Source organism: Prinia subflava, chromosome 1 (genome assembly GCF_021018805.1).
Source record: "Prinia subflava isolate CZ2003 ecotype Zambia chromosome 1, Cam_Psub_1.2, whole genome shotgun sequence".
In the NCBI taxonomy this organism is placed as follows: Eukaryota; Metazoa; Chordata; class Aves; order Passeriformes; family Cisticolidae; genus Prinia; species Prinia subflava.
Genome location: NC_086247.1, coordinates 75,416,314 through 75,436,849, shown reverse-complemented (window position 1 = coordinate 75,436,849; position 20,536 = coordinate 75,416,314). Strand labels below are relative to the sequence as shown.

Here is a 20,536-nt window from a genome sequence, read left to right as displayed (position 1 = left end):
CTGCCTGGGCAGCTGCCTCAGATGGTCACACAGTCTTGCTTAATTCCTTTCATTTTTTGGCCATCAACAAAAAATAGACATTGATAATTTCTCAGAGAAAGAATAATGTAAGACTAATGCAGTTGATATCACAGCTCTGCTTGTGGTCTAAGATCCCGATTCTAACATGATTTTAAAAATCATAAGATAAAAGGTTGAACTGTTCTGCTTAGCAAGTAGTAAGATTTTGAAAGATGAATGTAATAGAATGTGAAGGTTTTGTATGTTGACTAGGATGTCCAGGCTTCTGGACAGCCAGAAATTCAAGATACACCCATTCTAGGTGTAGATGTTCAGCTAGTTGTGTACATGCAGTAAGTCAACACTTCCAGGAACTGTCAACTAAATTGCTTGAGTGGTGCACAGATGGACAGGATCTGCACAGTAAACGTTATGTTTTCAGAATGTCCCAAGTAAAATACTGGTGCAGCCTTCCAAGCTGACAGAAAAATTATGTGCAGCCCAAACTATCTGTATTGATGAGCTCTCTGCCAGATGAAAAAATAATGGGCATCATGACTACAGGCACTCTGTGTGTTAATAATGTATCAAAATAGGCTGCCATTTAATGGTGTGCTGCATTTTTTGTGACATTGATTCTTTTAAGAAAAGTCATTAAAATAGAAGCCAATAGCTAAAAAAGACATTTCTAATGTTTGTGTGTGTGTACTCAAAACTACGTATTTTTTGTCCAGCCTGGTTAGGAAGTCAGTTGTCTTTGTATACTGAATCATGTAGTCAGTGTGTGCTTACTGCAAAACATTTTAGAAATCCTAACTATCTAATCACAGAGACTACCAACAAGATAAAGTAAGGAACAACCATTCCAAAAATGATTTGTTGGACTTAAATCATGTGTTCTTTTGCTTCTCTATGAATTTTATTCATATGTATGCAGATTACAAATCCTGTAATAGATAATAAATGACAGTAGGAAAGAACTTTTTCTTGTGAGAGTTGGTTCTAACAATTAGAGCAATCTAACAAAAGGTTTTTGATGTTGTATATTTGGTGTGTCTTCAGGTGGATCACGTTATGTTACAATAAGTCACAGCCAGGCATTATTGTTATTATTACGTAAAATATTAATTTCAGAATGAGTGAAGGGATTGAGAGGTTTCCGTCAGCAGTGCCCATAATAAACTGTGCTTCTGAGAGAACAGAGTGGGATAACCCAGTAACAGCTCTTTGGCTTAAGGAATTTTAGTGGATTTTGAATTGGTACAGCTGAAGCCGATACACATTTGGGTAACCATAAGGAAATTTTATATGTTCTTTATTGAGATGTAGGAAAACCTATAGTTTCTTTGCAAATGTTTTTAATGCAAAGTATTCTAAGTACAAGCACAGTCTCAATACTTTTTAGATCACTTTTCTGTCATGTATTATACAATAATCAATGGGCTTTTACAAGGCATTATTAAAACGAAGCCAAGTTAATATTGATTTATCTCAAAGATGACAGACCTCTGAATATTTTATCCATCTTTATGTTAGTAAGGACAGGCACATAACTGCATTAACTTTATTCTTTAACAATTAGTCCATTAAAGCAATATGTTTCCTTCAACTTCTGAAAGTCTTAACCTCAGAAATGAGGAATTATTTCCTTATATTTGTATTTTTGCTTGACAGAAACCTTAGAAGAAAAGAGGAGCAATGTTTCTGGGGTCAGAATTTGAACTCTGGAGTACCATTAATGTACTATACTCCCAAATGATTTATCAGGGGAAGACCAGTGGTAAATAAAAGTTTTAAAGAACCAAACATAATGAAGTGTCAGTAGAAGTAAAAGTCTAGAAAGTTTTCAAGGGCAGAGAGTATTACGTTAAAATCAGCAGCATTACTTATATTTTGTTTAAAACACCATTTTCAAAGGAAGTTTTTGCCATCATTGTAAATTAAAATAAAATGCCTTTTTTAATGGGCAACTGAGATGTCATGGTACATCATAACACTACAGATATGGTGGGAAGGAACATGAAATGAGATTTTATTTCATAGAAATTTAAATGAGATTATAAAAAATTATTATATCTGAAACCTACAGTATTGTTGTAGTTATCTAGATACAAAATATTTCACATTTTCTTTCTATTTCTAGTTATTGAGCAAAAATTACAATCTTTCTCATAATATTTATCTTTTAGGGTCATGTACTTTACAGAAGCTGACACTAAAATCCTGTCTAGGTCTTTTCTAACTTGGCAAAATACTTAGCTAAAATAACTGTTACTGATTGTGGAATGTATAGTCAGCAAATAGCAAAAACTATTAAATGGCAAAAAAAATTAAAAAATCATACTATTATTTACAATCCTGAGCAATTTTTTGAGGCAAAGTGAAAAAATTCTCAAAATTCTTGAGGCAAGTTAAATGAAGAAAATGAGAAAAACACTAGTGGAAATAATGGATTTAAATCATGACACACTAATAATGTGATCATTCAATTTACAGTGCTAAATAATTACTAAATAATTTAATAAATATTTACAGTGCTAAATAATCTGTTACATTCTGAATGCAATTTCTCAACATTAACTATGGCTGAATTATTTTTACTATATTATTTTTGTGACCTTGTAAGTCATTAATTTGACATTAAATGGTGAAGTGATTATAACATAACAGTGCATACAAAAAGGAAAATGACTGTGAGAAATCAAAGAAAGTTGAACAGACTTTTGATGCTATAAAAAGAATTTTACTCTTAGAAAGAGCTTTCTTTTCCTGGGTTTCTTTCAGTTGTATTCTCACATGTGTTAGCCATGCTGTGAGTGAGACTTCAGGCACAAGCAAATGGTGTGACCACAACTCCAGTTCCTCTTCACAAGCTTTGTTATGAAATACAAAGCAACCAAACAATTCAGTCCTGTGCAGCTCATCTCCTTATCTAATGGCTAATGCTGGCCATGTTTAAGAGAGGACTGAACATTCCAAGCCTATCCATATGTGAATAACATGGTAACTACAGAATACCACCTTCCTCATGTGAAAACTATACCTGTCTCAGTAACATCTGCTCACTTTTTTATAGTTTGTACCCACACTCAGTCAAATTTATGGGAAACAAAATCAAGACATTTCCCAAGAGGCAATCTCAGACAGTTATAAAACAAAACTTACTGGAGAGGGGAAAAGAGGAGGAAATTTTAGTTGGGATTAGTTAACCATCAGGAACATCCACATTCTTCCTGCTGTTATAAATGCCAATCCGATTCCAATTAATAAAATAGAATTTTATTAATTAGAGAATTACAAGACAAAATTTTGGGCAAACCAACAATCGGAAGCACAGTGCCGATGCCCGGGATCGACACTGGGTGAGCCTCAGCTACGGCCTCTATCGCACCATAACCCCTCATTCACGAACTGGCTCCCTTTGGGGTCCCTGTTTTATACAGTTTATTTGGCTGGCGGCAGAGGATTTCCCCACAGTTCTTTGTCTTTGGGATGTTTTCTTCATACTCATTTCTGCGTCCGGTCTGCTGAGTGGGGTTTCCCCATGCAAAGATGAGTGCGAAGTTCGTTCCTCCGGTGTATGAATAGAAGGCGGTGTTCTGAATGAGAGGCGTTCTCCTGATGGTATCTTCCATGATGGCTGGGCATTTCACAGTTCTGCTGCCCCTGGAGGACTGATTTCGATCTTGATTAGCCTTTTATTTTGGTGTCAATAGCGGGCTCCCAATTCCTGGCAAGGCATTGTCCTTCCTGGAATAGCAGCTCCTGGGTGTTGCCTGTACTGAAATTAGTTGGTTTCGTGCCCAACCTGCTTGTATTTTATTTCACAAAACATATTTACATTCTACATATACCAAAAACATGAATTAATATACAGTATTTATTACACTGCCATTAGCAATAAGAACCAACATAAAAGATGAGGTCCCCAAGCTCATCACAGGTTAGAGCTGAACACCAATCCACCTCATCCTATCACTCCTGGGTGCTGGATTCCTATGGCAGACTGCTGACCACATGGAGGCATGTTAGTGGTTTCACATAAATTTTCTGGGCCACTAAAATGTCTTCTGTCTTACACACCCAGTCCTTCTTCGCCCATCTACTGTGGAATATCATCTATTAGCTTAATTTACAGATTACAGTGGTAGAGAGGAGAATTTCCTAAAATTTTTCAATTTCTTGATTATTGCTGACCTTCATACTGAAGAAGGTGGAGGACTAAAATTTCTTTCATAGAACAGAGACAGTGAATACCACAGAGGTTAAAGGAGTTGTGTAACAGAAGAAAATATTCAACCCTGATTTGGAGGTTTTGATCTTTTATTATTTTGATGGGGGTTTTGGTTTGTTGGTTTGTTGGTTTTTTTTTTCCGAACTGTTCTTTGATTTTTAAAGGCAGAAGAGTTAGGAACAACAACCTCTGGAATGCTTGTGCTTTTTCTCAGTAATTGTAATTTGATAGTGTGCTAATATGTTTTGGAATTACTTGGCTTTATTGCCCTTAAGAGAGTCAATTACTTGCATTCTTGACAGATCAGGAGAAGAACAGAATAACAAGAATATATTCTTTAGAAGAGGCTAGGAAGAGTTGAGGATCATATCTATGTTTCTTAGAACTTTTCAAGGTCAAGTTTTTCTAGAAATAAAGAATTGGGGAAACCCAACAAAAATCCCTCATGAAATGTGTGGTAGGACTGGTTGACACTGAGGAAGAGACACTGGCTTTCAGGCAACACCAGAATAGGGGATAAGCTTTGTATCTAGACTGTATGCTACATTATTTATCCCAAATGTTTGGATTGCTTTTCCTTTTGTTCATTACTCTCTTTGCAGACTAACTATGAGCAATCTAAGTTAAAAAAAGAAAAAAAAAAGAAGAGAAAATCAAAATAAATGGAAGTGAGTTTAGGAATTTCTGCATTGCTGAAATTGCACTGTGACAGATCTGCTGTTAATTTCATATATATAAGTCTTTCCAATTTATTGTGAACTTCTTCTGTGAATTTGACAGTGTAATATTTTGTGACAGTTAAATCTTTATTTCATGTAAATGGACTTTGATTTCAGTCATTCCAAGAAATTTAATACAAGTCTGTCTCAAACTGATAAAGAAAGAAGATAGACATACATAACCAACAGCATTTTTGACAGTTTTCTGCCAAGCGACACTATGCAGCTTTAGCTGAGAAATGAAAAATAATTGTGTTTAACATTACCCTATGGAATCTAAAGAGTGTTGAATGAATTTCAGTCCTGAACTTCCAATCCTGTAAACTGAGTCGGTCACACCATTCTGTCATGCATCACTTGTTAATGACCTTCTTTGACCTTTATAAAAAACATAACAAAGGAAATGAGTATCCATTGTTGCTTTACCTAAAAAGGTAGTATTTAGTATGAATAGCCCCATTCCAAACCCTCAAGTTTCATAAAAAAGCTAGTATGCTTTTAATCAGTTCATTATAAAAGGATAGTATTTCAAGATAGACAATTTACAAATTATTATACATCTATCTTTTTGAACTGTTATATTCAGAAGGTTGCAAGAAGAGAAGGAATGAAGCACCAATTGTGCATATTAGGCTACAGTAGAAAAGTTAATGGGAAAAGCTGAAAGAGAAGAAAGGGACAGAGGACCCATTGCTCACCCAAGCTCTTCACGGTGGGTGGTACTTGATGGGAGGAAGAGTGTAAGTGGGACAAAAGAGGATCAGAATGAATACAAGAAAAATGTTTTTGAAGAAAAACTTTTTTTAATCTGAGTACAGTCAAAAAAATGGAGCAAGTTGGACAGATAAGCTGAACAGTCTCCATACTTGGAAGTTTACAAGGTGTTACAGAATAAACCCCTGAGCAACCTGGTCTGAACTCATCCCTGATCATGTTTTGAGCAGGAAGTTGAACTAGAGGGCTCCCACAGCCCCTTGCAAACTGAATTATTATTTTATCCTATGATTATATGGTACTGGGTACCCAATGGCTGTAGAAAAAATAAGGCTTTAGTAAAGTAATAGGAAAAAAAAAAATTATTGCCACATGGGAAAACAGGGAAGAAAACCTTTATTGCAATAGCTTTCTCCACTTGTTCCTTATTGCAACTGTAGAAGGAGGCAGGTACATCCAAAATTAGGAGCAGGAAAGATGGCTGTCTACAAAGTCTTTACACCAGCCATGGAAGAAGTGATGGGGCTGGAGTGGGGAATCTGCCAAAGTAATTTAGATAATTTTGTCCAAGAAAAGCCATATATGTTAAAAGTAATCTAGAAAAATTAGTTCATTATGCTGTGTTTTGTTTTTGTGACTCTTGTAACAGAATTGTATTTCTCTTATCTTGACAGAAGTCAGTACACACACTCTCTTATATTTAAATCTTGTCACACCATAATCCAGAGTCACTTCACATATGGAAGGTACAGCCTTCCCTGGAAAGATGGACATAAGTGGGGTGCACTGAAAGGAAATGTTTGTGCTGTCTATATTCAGGGCTCCTCCTGAGTTTTCATGTTGCTTCCACACTAGATTGCAGGAGTCTTTTTGTGCTGTTAACACTGGTTTATGCAGAGAAAGACAATTCCCTTGGTATGTCTGGAACTTCTTTGATGAGAAGCCTGAAAGTGGAAAATGGCTTCACACTTCAGGAGGGAGGGATGGAAAGGAAACCTGTCACACTAACATAACACATATTTTAAAAAGTCTTCTTCCTTTTCTATTCTGTTCATTGCCCTTAAAAGATGGAAGACTGAATTGCATTCCTAAGACTTAAATTTTTTTGCCTACATGTTCAAAACAGAAGTAAAACAATTAACTATTCGTAAGTTCACAGCTAGATCGTATTGATAGTGACACTGGAGGATACGGGGAAGCAACTATTCGCTTCACTTTAAAAGTGAAATAGGAAAAAAGATATATAGAATGTCAGTATCAAGGATATTAATAAATACCTATGAAGATATGTGTAAATATTAAAATAATTTCTGATTTCAGGAAAAAAGACGGAGTTGAATGTGCAACCATGGACAATAACATTTTTATCTTATACAACTTTGTTTCTCTTTTAGTGGCAAAGCATTACTATAACACTGGTTGAGAAAGTGCAGATGGTTGCTGTAATCCTAGGATCTCTGTTCTTAGTAGCAAGTGTGACTTGGCTTCTATGGTCAGCCTTCAGCCCTTATGCAGTATGGCAAAGAAAGGACATCCTTTTTCAAATCTGCTATGGAATGTATGGTTTTATGGATCTAGTATGCATAGGTAAGCTCAAAATCTTTAAACAGCACAGACTGTGGTTTAAGACTGTGACTATTTCTATTTTTCTAATTGGTCACTCTAATTGATCACTCCAGTTCTTTGCAGATTCATTCTCAGCTGATATATTTGGCAAGTGCTGCTTTTTACAGTGTTGCAAATACTGCAGAGAGAAAAGAATCAAAGAAGCTTCACTCTCAGATTCATCAGTCTATTCCCAAAATCTTAGTGGTGAGAACAGGATCAGTTTAAATTTCTTGATGAAACAATTAGCAAAGTTCAGGGAGTTAAACAGATGAAAATATGAAAGACATTACTAAAAGAATTAGTAAAATTACACTAGATTGTGTTTAGGTTGTACCATCATGAAACACAGAAGAAGCCTTTGAAGATATCATCAAACTGCACACCCAAAATTAGGTTGCATAGATTTATTTAGGTCACTGTGCTAGAAATGGAGAAGAGAGAAGGCAAGCATGAGTTCTTTGCATATCATAAACAATTATGGAACACTCACACAGTGCTAATTATAGTAACTTCCTTTACTGTTAAAAAGTCCTAAGTCATTTAGCTGAAATCTTGTAAAAGAAAATACATTTTATTGCAACACTGTACTGACCACTTTTGAAATTTCTGAAAATACACTGAACTCAGGAATATTTAAATAGAAATCTCTTTAGTATTTGGTAAAACAACCTGATTTGATTGTTAGAATATTTATGATTATTTGGAAAGAAAATTTACATTAAATATTACATAATTATATAATTTAGATAATAAATTTACATAATTAGTAGTAGTGATTTAAATTAAACCACATTCACAGAATTTTAATTGCAAGAAAATACAGAAGTCAAACACCATCTGATATTTGCATTGACATTTCTGAGAGATAAATGTTATCTGAATCTTTTATATGGGAATTAGGACATTGCTGAATTCTGCTTTGCAAGGAACAAAGAAACAGAACGATTCCTAATATCAAGGATTTTGCTTCAACTGTAAAGCCACATCACTTTTTATTGAAACCATCCCATTACTGTAAAAGTATTTATATTTCAGCTACATCAGCAGTTCTTTTCATTTTGTAATTTTTGCTAGAGAAGCCTGCTCTGAAATATTTTGTGACACAGGCTTTCTTCTGTTAACCCAAATCTCAGGCAGAAAAGTGAGCAAATCTCATACTTTGGACAAGTGCTCATCTTTTAAATTATAAAAGGACTCAGCTACATGTCCTCTTAGATGCTGATTTCTAAATGCTGCCTCTTCCAGCTAAACACTCAATATAGAGGGCTTTGCTTTTGTTAAAAATACACTAAAGGAAGGTAAAATGTGCTTTGGGCATTCCAAGGATTTCATTTATATGTTTTTTGGGGGCGTTTTTCCCCAGTTAAAAAAATACTTTCGTATGCATCAGCTACCATTATAACCAAATTACCAGTTACTTCAAATTATTTTCGTTTTTCCCATTTCCTTTATTGTTAAAACACCTAAACTGATTAAACTCAAAATCAGCCAAGAACATCTGTGGGTGATCAGAAATACTACTGTATTTATCCATAGAAGTAAATATTTGGAAGGTGACGTCCATAGATTGGTACATGCAGTTCCTCTGCTGCCTTTCAAGCCAGCTGGGCTCAAGCCACCACTGAAGTGGAAGCTGCTGAACAAACCTCGCATGGAGCATCTGGGTCAACTACACCCTGCAGGAGCAATGTAAACACATGGATAAACTGACTTGCCTGTCATTTAATAAATACATATTTTATAGAACTATCATAAATAATATATGAAAATTTAAATGGAAAAGGGACTAAAAATATTTGGACACCTTTTTGTAGTTACAAAATTCACTGCAGATACGACTTAGGAGTTTACTAGACTGTATCTGGAAATTCAGAAAGCTGTATAAAGGAGGTTTGGTAATTGAGAAATTTTGGTAATCCATATTCATTCAGACCCACTTATTCTGCATATAATTTCAAGTAATTTGCATTCTGTTAGCTTGTAAGATCAGGACTTCTTGTAACTCTTAACAGTATTCATTAATATACTCAACTTTATTCAATTTCATCTTTTTCTTTCATGATAAAGTAAGGGGGTTTAGATTGATAATTTTAATTTAAAATTTTCAAACAAATTTCTCTCATAGATATATGTAATTATTACTTATAAATTATTTTAAAACCCCCAAACACTTTCCATTATGCTGAGGACTTCCTAAGGCATTAATTTACTATTTTACCATTATTATGTATAATCTCTTGTATCATAAAGCTTGTAATGCTTACAACCAGCTACAGCTGTCACTTAGGATATTCTCTCCTTTCATTTGAGTTTAGTCATCTGTGGCATTCTCTTAGTTTTCAATAGGACTTACAATGAGCGAATACTCCCACTGTAATCTCTCTTTACTTCAATGAAAAATGTATGCAGACATACAGGTGTTCCTGTGCACCACATATTTCAAGATAATGCTTGAGATGCTGGTGGTATGACCAAGGTTTATTCCACCTGCCTTCAATTATGCCTCCCTACACCTTTGCAGAAACAATACAAATACTTTTGGTCATTTCTGAAGTGCAGATATCCTCACACAAATAGTGTGAAGCACTTTTTGAAATGTTTTGCTGTAATTTTTAAAAGCAGTTTACCTAAAGGTACTGATATATTTTTATGACATCTTTGAAAATGTGCAGATAACAATTAGTTTACTCAGTGATTGACTTACGTATCATACATAGCACACCAGTCACGTTCTTGTTAAGTAAATTATACCTAACTTGTATTTTACTTCTTTGTTTTTACTCTTCAACAAAAGCAAAAATCCCAAATATTATAGTTCACCAGAATAATATGTTCTGTTCATGTTAGTGTACATGTTTTATTGGTATCCACTGTTCTCTTTCTTCTAGTCTTTTCCCATTAGTTTTTTTAATTTTCCCATAGTTCTTCCTGACTAATAGGATCCTTTTTACTTATCAGTGTTGGTTTTAACCGTACAAGTCATTACCTTGTACTTTTTTGCATCCAAGCTGAGCGTAAAGCTGTTCTCTTTGAAATCTGCCATTGGTAGAAGTTTTCTAAAGCAAACTGTGAACACCCTGATCACACAGAACTACAGCCTGTGAAACTCAGAGCTATTCCAGTGACAGTGCTAGGATCAGACCATCAACACAGGGATTACCAAAGGGAGCGAGTTCATGAAAGGAATGAATAATATAAATCCCTTATCTACTCACTGAAGGACAGTATATCAAGCCTTTGCCATTCTACTTTCTAAGCAATTAATTTGCATAACAGAAAAGTCACAGAATTTTATATATTTTTCACTGGAAAAGAGTTGTAATTACTGGTCATAAATGGTTCTAACATGAAAAAAACCTCTCACAAATAATAACAGCTGACTTGCAATCCCAGAACAACAGTGCTGCTACTTTTCCAGCAGTGAAAAGCAATTGTTATATTGCACTAGATACATGACTGGTGCCAATAGTACTGCAGCGAGGGAGTAAGAGATGGGAGCCAGTGTGAGGTGTGAATTTCCCTCTGAAAGCCTCGTTCTTCCCTGCTAAGGAACTTTTGATGCCTTGCAACATTCCTGTAACTCCTTGGTTGTAAAAAGAAAGAGGCTGAAGTTACAATGAACACATCTAGCTGCACCTCATATGTCTTTACTCAGAAAGCCTTTTTTTCTCCCACACTAGATCTAATTCTAAATAGTATATAAAGAATTATATTACTATTTTCAGCATGGACATGTTTCACTTTAATGCTGTGAGCAACTGATGGCTTTTTAATATCTTTTTAGGGTTTTTTTTGTATCTGTGGGCCCTAGAATAGTTTTAAGACATGACATTTTGTCCAGACGTAAAGTCTGTTTCTAAAAATGATCTTTTATCCCAGGATAAAATGTTGTGATGTTTCTGTGAGGACCATTCCTAAATTATTGTATATCAGATTAGTGTGATAAATAAGATAAAGTTGTAACTTAATGCCACGAGATATGAATGATATAAGACAAGTTGATTGCTTGTAAAGACATTCAGTATTAAAGAATTTCAAGTATTTTGTGAGTCAGGGTAAGAAAACATTTGAATACAGTGAAAGAATAGAATAGTACTTGGCAAAAAGATAAGAAAAGAAAATAAAATTAAGATTCTTCATAATCCTATTGGCTGGATCCCACTGCAATTCCTCCATCTTAGAGATAAAACCTAAAGGTAGAGTCTTCTTAGGACCATACAACATTTAGATTGGTCCATCATTCAAAAACTCTGTTCCTTGTAAATATTAGTTGGACAGAACACCTGAACAGCTAACAGTAGTGAACTGTAATACTTCTTGGGATCATCTAAATCAAAGAAATATTTTTCCCCTTCAAGTGTTCAGCTGTGTCCTCTATGCAGGTGAAATCATGGTGTTTGGAACAAATCCATGTTCTTCAGGGGTTTGTTCTTGTTTTCTCTCTCATAGCTACATTCATTGCTGTGGAACCCTTAAGAAAAAGGCAACTATTTGTCATTTTCTTACAGCTCCACTTCAGAGACTAACTGCTTGTATTTTGAGCATCGGAATGCCTCTGGGCCTGGAAAATCTCTAGCAGTTAAAACTTACCTGGAGTTCCTCTTGTCTGTGGTCTTGGAACTGTTGTGCCAAGAACTTCCCCACCCCCCACCCCTCCAGTTCTTTTGCCTCTTCTACATAGGTATTTTTCAATCTATAGCTCTATCAAGAAGGGAGCTAAAACTTTTTATGAGAGGAATTATGAAAGTGCTCCTTTTCTCCTTCAGCACTGCCAAATCTGACAACTTTATGCCAAGGCTTGCAATATTTGATTCTTTGTTTTGTAGCTCTTTTAAAGTATATGAGCCTGACAGTTTCCACCATAAAGAAAACCTCTCATCCTTGCCAGTGTTTAAAAACATAATTCCAATAAATCCTGAAAGCCCCAAGACAGTAAAAGAGAGCTCCCTGATAGAAATCATCCTACAACATTTTCTGTCATAATTTTAGAAAGATATTTTGACTGTTTAAATGTACTTCATGTACCTCAATGATCCTTTCTCAAATACTTCCTTCTCTGTTCTGAAATATGTTGTTCAGGTTCTAGTGGAGCGCAGACATGTATCTTTACTTTGGAGTAAATAGGTTCTTTTAACTTTGCTTCATCACAGACTTGAGAGAAGTTGGACCAAATAATGCTGTGTTCCAGGAGCAGGTTGAGGAAGTTTATTTTCATCTCCTTAATCAGCTTTACAGGAAATCCAAAAGAACATGAAAGGGTGAATCTTTGTCACAGCAGTAAAACCATGGCTAATTTGGTTTGTAGATTCTGTGTGGAATCAAATACATTTATTCTGTTTTATACAATCAAAGCAGTCTCGAAGGTACATTTATGTATCGACTAAATCATTATTATTATGCTAAATTTGAAAGAAAGGTTACTTTATCTATATCTGAGAAGATAAAGATAGAAATCTTGCAATCAAGAAAAAATTCACTAAAATGCTTTGCTGTTACAAAATACATTTAGAATATTTACAATTTAATTAAGTTTGTTTTGTGCTACTTTTGTTGTATTGGATGCTTCAATGAATTCTTGGCAACTTGAAAGCCTAGAGATGCTGCATTCACTATCCTGGCCTTTTGAAAGAAATCTTTGTGTTTCTCCATCTTTCAGTGTAATGATCTTTAAAAATGTGTTAGAGTAGGGGTTGTTATCTGCAAATCATTGCACTTGAATGTGAGGTTTGCTGTTCATGTAAATATTTTTACCACCATTTCTGTTTGTGTCATCTTTCTGTGAGCATCTCCTTTCTGGTATCAGTTAATTGTGCTAAAGGACCTCAGACACTTAAATCACAATTTTCTTTTGTAGAAAAAGTTGATATACAATCTCTTGGGCTGAAGGACACCACAGATCATATTATAGATGTGGTCACGTATAGGAAAATTTTAGGCAAGAAACACACTGGATAAAAGATTTATAAATGTTTTTGGCTAGGCAGATTGTTCTTTTCCCAAAGCAGGGAACCAGAGAAAACAGGTGGTGTTGCTCAGAACCGTCTAAGTGTTCTCAACCAGGCTGGCTGAGGACAAAACTAGTAGGAGGGCAGAAGCCCCATGTGTCTCCCCAGAAGATCCATATTTGAAATAGTCACATATAAAGAGTATGACTATAAACATATACATACATAAAAAAGTTGGGAGCTTAATTTCTTCAAATAAGTTGCTTGAACACATACAATAGGCGTAAATATTAGCTACATGGAAATTTGTAAGCAGATTGGTCTTTTGAGGACTCCAGAAATTCTGTATTTTCCTTTAAGAACCTTTTAAAAGATTTCTGGGTCTCAAGAAAAAGATGATTTGCAACTTTTTTCTATTATTGAATACTGAAAAGAAAGAAGAAAGTCTAACATCCTTACCATGCCCATTGTAGTTAATAATAACATTTAATTTCTTCTTGTTCTAAAGAAAGCAAGACAGAAGAGTCATTATACTTACAGCTGTTGCATAAATATTCTGTGCTCTTAAATTGAACCGGGAATATGAAAGCAGTTAAATTTGTCTGTTTCTCTACTGAATTATACAAAACACTCTTAAACAAATTTAGGACTATCCTGTTCGTAACAGAAGGTCTAATCTATTTAAAGGTCTACTTAAACCAGTACAAATCTCAGTAAATAAATAGAACTTACCATGAACAAGGGCAGCACTAGCATAAACAGACAATATCCAAATCTGCCAGTTTTGCATTGGTTTACTTAAATCTGAATAATTTATTTAGTTAGGCATGCTCAGATTATGCTAGTATTGATCATGCTGAGCTTTCATTCAGAACAGCTTTATTTCCTCTGCATATTCCTGCCTCCCAAACAAGTGAATAACCAGTTAAATTGCTTACAAACATTTTGTTTGAATTATTGATGTTATGAGTAATTTAATTGCATCTGGAAATTGCGAGAGTCATTAAAATGTGTTAAATCTCTATTTGCTCTCAAGATGGTATCCATTGACATTCTGTATAAATGTGTTTTTTTCCCTCTTACTTTCAGGACTGATAGTCCATGAAGGTGCATCTGTTTATCGAGTGTTTAAGCGCTGGAGGGCTGTGAATCTACACTGGGATGTGTTAAACTATGATAAAGCCACGGACATAGAAGAGAGCAATCGAGGAGAATCCTCAGCAGGGAGGACATTGTGGCTGCCACTGACTGCATTTAGAAACAGAAGTTTAGTTCATCCAACACAGTTAACCTCACCGAGATTTCAGTGTGGCTATGTGTTGTTACAGCTGTTCAACCGCATGAGACCTCAGGAGGATTCATCAGAGGATAACTGCTCTGGGGAAGTGGTGATGAGAGTGACCTCAGTGTAAAGATTGTGCTCACTGTGCTACGCAGATAAGGATAATGTGCCCTGGTGTTACAGGACTTCAGAATGTAGTTAAGATGAATGGTGAAACCATTAACACTTGAAAAAATATATACACGTCTTTTTTTTAAATTTAATGGTTTTTATATGATCAGATAAAACACAAATACATTTTTCTGGGGAAAAAAGTCTCTTGCTTTTTATATAGTCTGATTTATTGAATCTTTTCTCAATTTGTACCTGAGTGTATGTAACATAGCTTAACTCTTAGGTCTTTGAATGATGAGGAAACTCATTTTTAAGTAAAAAGATATATTTAAATGTATTTTCTTAAACTCTGGCTTTAATCCACTACTGTTATTTTTTTCCACTTTCATGAGGATTAAACGGGACAGCATTCTTCCAAAAAGAGTAAGAATGTTGACATGAGTCAAATATCCTTCCTCTTCTGTCTTTATTTTGCTGTTGTTTGAAGCTCAGTTCAGGTGTGTGAAAGTAAGTGAGGGATATATTGTCCTTTGCATTTAAGCAGGAAGTCCAGTGGGTGTTCTACAAAACCTAAAGGAAGATGGGAAATCTTTTCTTTTAGCTCTCCCAGATGTCCATGCAAGATATCAGACACAAGTATGACACAGACAGGGGAAGAGGCTTGCACTGCCTCTTGAGTCTCTGAAGATCTGCAGAGTGCTGGTGCTGTGCCTGTGCACAGAAGTGATGTTACCTTCTAAGCAGCACTGCTGGAATTAGCAACGTGTGAATTTTTAGTATCTTTCTAATTACAGGTCATTGACATCCCCTTTTTAAAAAAAATAATAAAAAAAAAGAAACATGCATTGCAACTTCTGGAGTAATAAATCCTGATAGAAACTGAAGTATAAATAATACAGAACCTTGATTTTGCCAGGGAACAAATCATCAATAGATAAATCAATGCTGTGAAGTTTGCTTCTCTTGTTTCTTTTTCATGGAAAAATATCCAAAAGAATTTAATCAAATGGTAATGGAAATAATTTTCAACTTAACAACAAGCCTGTTGAAGAAGATTGAGATAGAAAAGTAAGGCTGAAATTACTCTGAGAGCACTAGCTTACTCAGTACAGTTTTGTAGAATCATAGAATATACTGCTTTGGAAGGGACCCATCAGGAGCATCAGTCCATCTCCTGGCCCTACACAGAACACCTCAGGAGTCACACCATGTGCCTGAGAGCATTGTCCAAACACTTCTTGAGCTCTGTCAGGCTTGTGCTGTGACCACTTCCCTGGGGAGCTGTTCCAGTGCTCAGTTCACCTCTGGTGAAAAATCAATTCCCAATACTCAGTCTAAACCGCTCCTGACTCGTCTTCAGGCCATTTCCTCGAATCCTGTCACAGGTCACGAGAGTGAAGCACCACCCATCTGTTGTGATTTCACTCCAGCCAGCAGCCACTCACCCAGTCCCCCACCAGTGGGACATGGGAGAGGATCAGAAGGGTAAAAGCCAGAAAACTCATGGATTGAGATAAAGACAGTTTACAAGGGAAAGCAAAGCCATACACACAAATTAAAACAGGGAATTAATTTACCACTTCCCATGGGCAGGCAGGTGTTTGCCATCTCCAGGAGAGCTGGTCCTCATCATACATAGTGGTTAATTAGGAAGACAAAAGTCATCACTTCAAACATCACACCCTTGCGTCCTTCTTCCCCCCACTTTATATACTGCAGGTGATATCACATGGTTTGGAATATCTCTTTGGGCAGTTTGGGTCACCTCTCCCAGCTGTGTCTCCTCCCAACTCCCAACAACCCTTGCCCTCCTCACCAGCAGGGCAGTATAGAAAGCAGAAGAGGTCTGTGTGAGCCCTGCTCAGCCATAACAAAAATATCTCTCATAACATCTACTATCAACCCTGTGCTCAGCACAAATCCAAAACACAGTCTGTACCAGACATTTAATTCTACTCCAGCCAAAGCCAGCACATTCCACCCCTTATTCCATAGCATTTACATCATGCCAGGTGCCCCACTATTCAATACCAAATTGCAGTAACCAACACATCGCCCTTCTGCTTCTCCTCACGAGGATGTTGAAGACAACGGTGAGGTGTCCCCTCGGTCTCTTCCCCAGGCTGAACAGACCAAATGAGCTCAGTTGCTCCTCACAGAGCTTCCCCTCCAGACCTTTCACCATCCTTGTGGCCCTCCTTTGGGCCTCCCTTGGACACCCTGTAACAGTTTAATGTTTTTGTTACATTATGGCACCCAGACCTGCCCCCAGCACTGGAGGTGAGGCTGCCCCAGCTCAGAGCAGAGCAGGACAATCCCCTCCCGTGCCTGCCTGGCCATGTTGTCCCTGATGCTCCCCAGGATAGGCTTGGCCCTCCTGGCTGCCAGGGCACTGCTGGCTCATGCTCAACTTGTGATTGACCAAGACCCCCAGGGCCCTTCCTGCAGCTGCTTTCCAGCCTCTCATTCCCCAGTCCATATACACATCCAGGGCTGCCCCATTCCAGGTGCAGAATCCAGCACTTGATTATGTTGAACTTCATATGGTTGATGATTGCTCATATCTCTAATTTTTTGAAGTCTCTCTGCAGGGTCTCCCTGCCCCCGAGGGGGCCAACATGTCCTCCCAATTTGGTGACATCAGCAAACATATTTAGTGTTCCTTTGGGTCCTGTGTCCAAGCCACGAGTGAAGATGTTGAAGAGAACTGGGTCAAGGATGGAGTGCTGGGTTGAACTTGTGTGGCTGTCAGATCCCAGCCCACCCAGCTTCTCTATCACCCTTCTCAACAGAAGAGAGAGGGAAAATAACATGAAAAATCTTAGGACATCACTAACCAGCTACTGGCTCAAGCAAAAGAAGACACAGCATGGGAAAAAAAATTAATTTTTCCCAGTTAAAATCAAGTTGGGTGTTGAGAAACAAAGATAAAACACCTTCCATCCACCTACCCACCCCTTCTCCTCCCAGGCTCAGCTTCAACCCTTCACTCCCAGCTCTTCTACCTTCTCCCCGTGGGCAGTGCAGGGGGATGAGGAATGGGGGTCTGCAGTCAGTCTAGAACAGTTCCTGTCTGCTGCTCCTTTCTTCTCCTCACACTTCACTGCTCCAGCCTTGGGCTTCTCCATCAGTTTCAGTCTTTCAGTATAAACCTGCTCCAGCGCCCCATGAGCTCTCTATGGTCTACAGTTCCTTCAAGACATGTGTGCCAGGGGCTGCAGTGTGGCTGTCCGCTGCACCATGCTCTCTGCAGGGTTTACAGGGCAGTACCTGCTCACCACGACCTCCCCAGGGTCATGGGGCAATCTCTGCTTGGGACGGATTGTGTTAGGCATGGGGCAGTCCTGGCTTCTCCTTACAGAGGTCACCTCTGCAGCTTCCATCCCCACCTGCCCCTGGGCACCTCTATCCAGTACACAGATAAACATTCTTCTGTTTCAAAAGAAGTTTAATCAGTGGCTGAAAATTTTTTATTTTTGTGCAGGAGATGGAGTACTGAGGCTGGAAAATTCCCTCTCACGAATCAACAGGATGGTGCTGAAATCAGTGCACGCCTTCCTTTTTTAAGAGGTTTACGTGCCAAGACCAGACGCACGAGGGCCTCTGTAACCAGGCTTGGAAGCGAGATAGAAATAATTTAAGCATTGGTGCTTAAAAGCTCCTTGTATATTCATAAACATTTATCCAATGAACTCTACGCAGGGCCCAGCATTCTTTGTTACAGTCTCACAAGCTCAAAGTTACATTTACTCTATCTGCAGATTCCATACTGCTCTCTAACCAATTCATGTGAAAAGCAGTACCTAAGCCATGAACAAAGAAATGCTATCTCAAAAAACCCAATTTATCTCCTGCACGGCAAATTACCAGCATACAACAGGCAATCTCCCTGAGAAACTATGACAATTGACTTCTGGGTTATCTTTAAACAATTTCCCAAAGGAGGAATTTAAGCAGAAATAAAAGATGAAACTATGACTTGAGAAACCTGCTCTATCACTGGGAAATGTTTGTTCTTAATTACTACTTAAATAAAGGCTGCTTTCCCAGAAGGACCACAGCTCCACTTGACCAAATTGAGATCACAGTTAGTATCTCAAAAAAGCACTTGCAATACCAGCATAATAAAGTATGCTGTGATTACTTATGTTTCACACATTTTAGGTACTTGTGATCTCTGGGATTTAAAAAATATTTAAGTGGTCTTTTACAGGATCCTAAAAACAAAATCAAGAACTATATGAAAGCATGTTATTATAAAGAAATCTTTTTGATTTTCATTCAAATGAGTAAGGTGCTGGGGAAAAACAATACTCACCAGAAAAAATCAATAGATATAATTTAAGAGAGAACAGGATTTCTGTGCACAAATATGTGAAGGACACCTAGGTCTAGAACACTTAACAACTTCTGAGTGAAAAAAATTGTTCAACTAAGATACATGAAAATTGCTTGTAAGAAAAATGCTTATGGCAAATATCACAAAAACCTCTTTAATGGTGGGAGAACTCAACATTAATTTCTATGGCACAATAATTTTGCATATGACTGCATTTATGTATTTCCATACGTAGAGAACAACTTCAGGAAATTATAAACAGCAACAGGATTAGTATAGGCTGGATGCAGTTGTTAAACAATATTGAAATTGTATTGTCCTGCACAATATTTTCAGTAGTAAGAGTGCCTAGTGCTAGATATGAAATTTTATTCATTGACCTTGTATTTGGATTTGTGCAGTACTTGCAATATTGTAATCACCTACATGCCAGAAGATGAATTTAAATGAAAACAGGTGCATAGAGAGGATATTAGGATGAGAAAGGAGCAGGGACTCTATTCCAGTCACTATGGGGAGGGGAGGAGGGGTGTGCACAGAATCAGAAGAGCCTGGCTTGTTCTGCTTAACAAAAGTCGAGAGTGAATGCTATTGTTCTCAGTTAATACATTGCAGAATAAAATTTATTTTAGGCAAAGGACAAGTCTAAGACAGCAAAAGAACCCAAGGACACAAATAGATCAGAAATAAATTTAGCTAGAAGTTCAAGGTAGTTTTAAAATATTCATGGAATGAATCACAGGCAACAATTCAAGCTGGAAGGACCCACGGGAGGACATCTAATCCAAGAAGCAGAGTCAGCTCTGAGGTCAGACCAGGTTGCTCAGGGCTTTAAGCCTTCACGTCTTAAAAATCTTCAAGGATGGAAATTGCACAGCCTCTATGGGCAACCAGCTCCAGCTCTTGACTGTTCCCAAAGTAGTATTTCCCTCTATCCCACATTTTCTCCTGTTACAGCTTACATCCACTGTCTCTCATGCTCCCATAAAGCCCCATGGGTGGCTCTGCCTTTTTGATAACCCCTCCCTGGGTCCTGGCTGGCTGCAGTTGGGCCTCCCCTGAAGCCATCCCTTCCTGAGGCTGAATAAGCTTCCCGATTCCTCAGCCTCCCCACACAGGGCAATTGCTTCTGCTGAATTCGTTCAGTTGCTTCATATCTTTCCTGTACTGAGCTGCTCAGGGCTCTTCAAAGTATTAGAAGATGAAAGAACTTGGCGGTGAAGACAAAGGCAAAGAAGGCATTGGGAACATTGGTCTTGTCTGTGTCCACTGCCACAAAATCACTCTCCCCACTGTGCACACACTGTGTGCTCCCCACTGTGAGCACACAGCTCCTTGTTTGGCCTTCTACTGTGTCATGGGTTAGCACTGGCCGGATGTTAATGCACTCATGAATATATGTTTTTTCCCTAACAACTACTGTGGGATGTGATTAGGAACAGAGCAGAGCAGGCTTAAACCTTGAAAACAGAAAAACAAAACTTTATTACATTACATAAGAACAGAGATAGAAAACTCTAAACACACACAGAGACAGAAATAAAAACTTCTCAGAACATTTCTCCTCCCCCAGTTTCTACC

At 37.4% G+C, this 20,536-nt stretch overlaps 1 protein-coding gene across 1 annotated transcript in view; it reads left to right on the top strand.

Annotated features, from left to right (window-relative positions):
• Window positions 1-14,635, top strand: part of MARCHF11 (membrane associated ring-CH-type finger 11) — a 33,936-nt gene extending 19,301 nt beyond the window's left edge. The window contains exons 3-4 of the mRNA XM_063420037.1: window positions 7,062-7,254; window positions 14,310-14,635. Of these exons, the coding sequence (XP_063276107.1) occupies window positions 7,062-7,254; window positions 14,310-14,632 (516 nt within the window). The 3' untranslated portion in view covers window positions 14,633-14,635. The remainder of the gene's footprint in view (window positions 1-7,061; window positions 7,255-14,309) is intronic.
• Window positions 14,636-20,536: the final 5,901 nt, after the last annotated feature.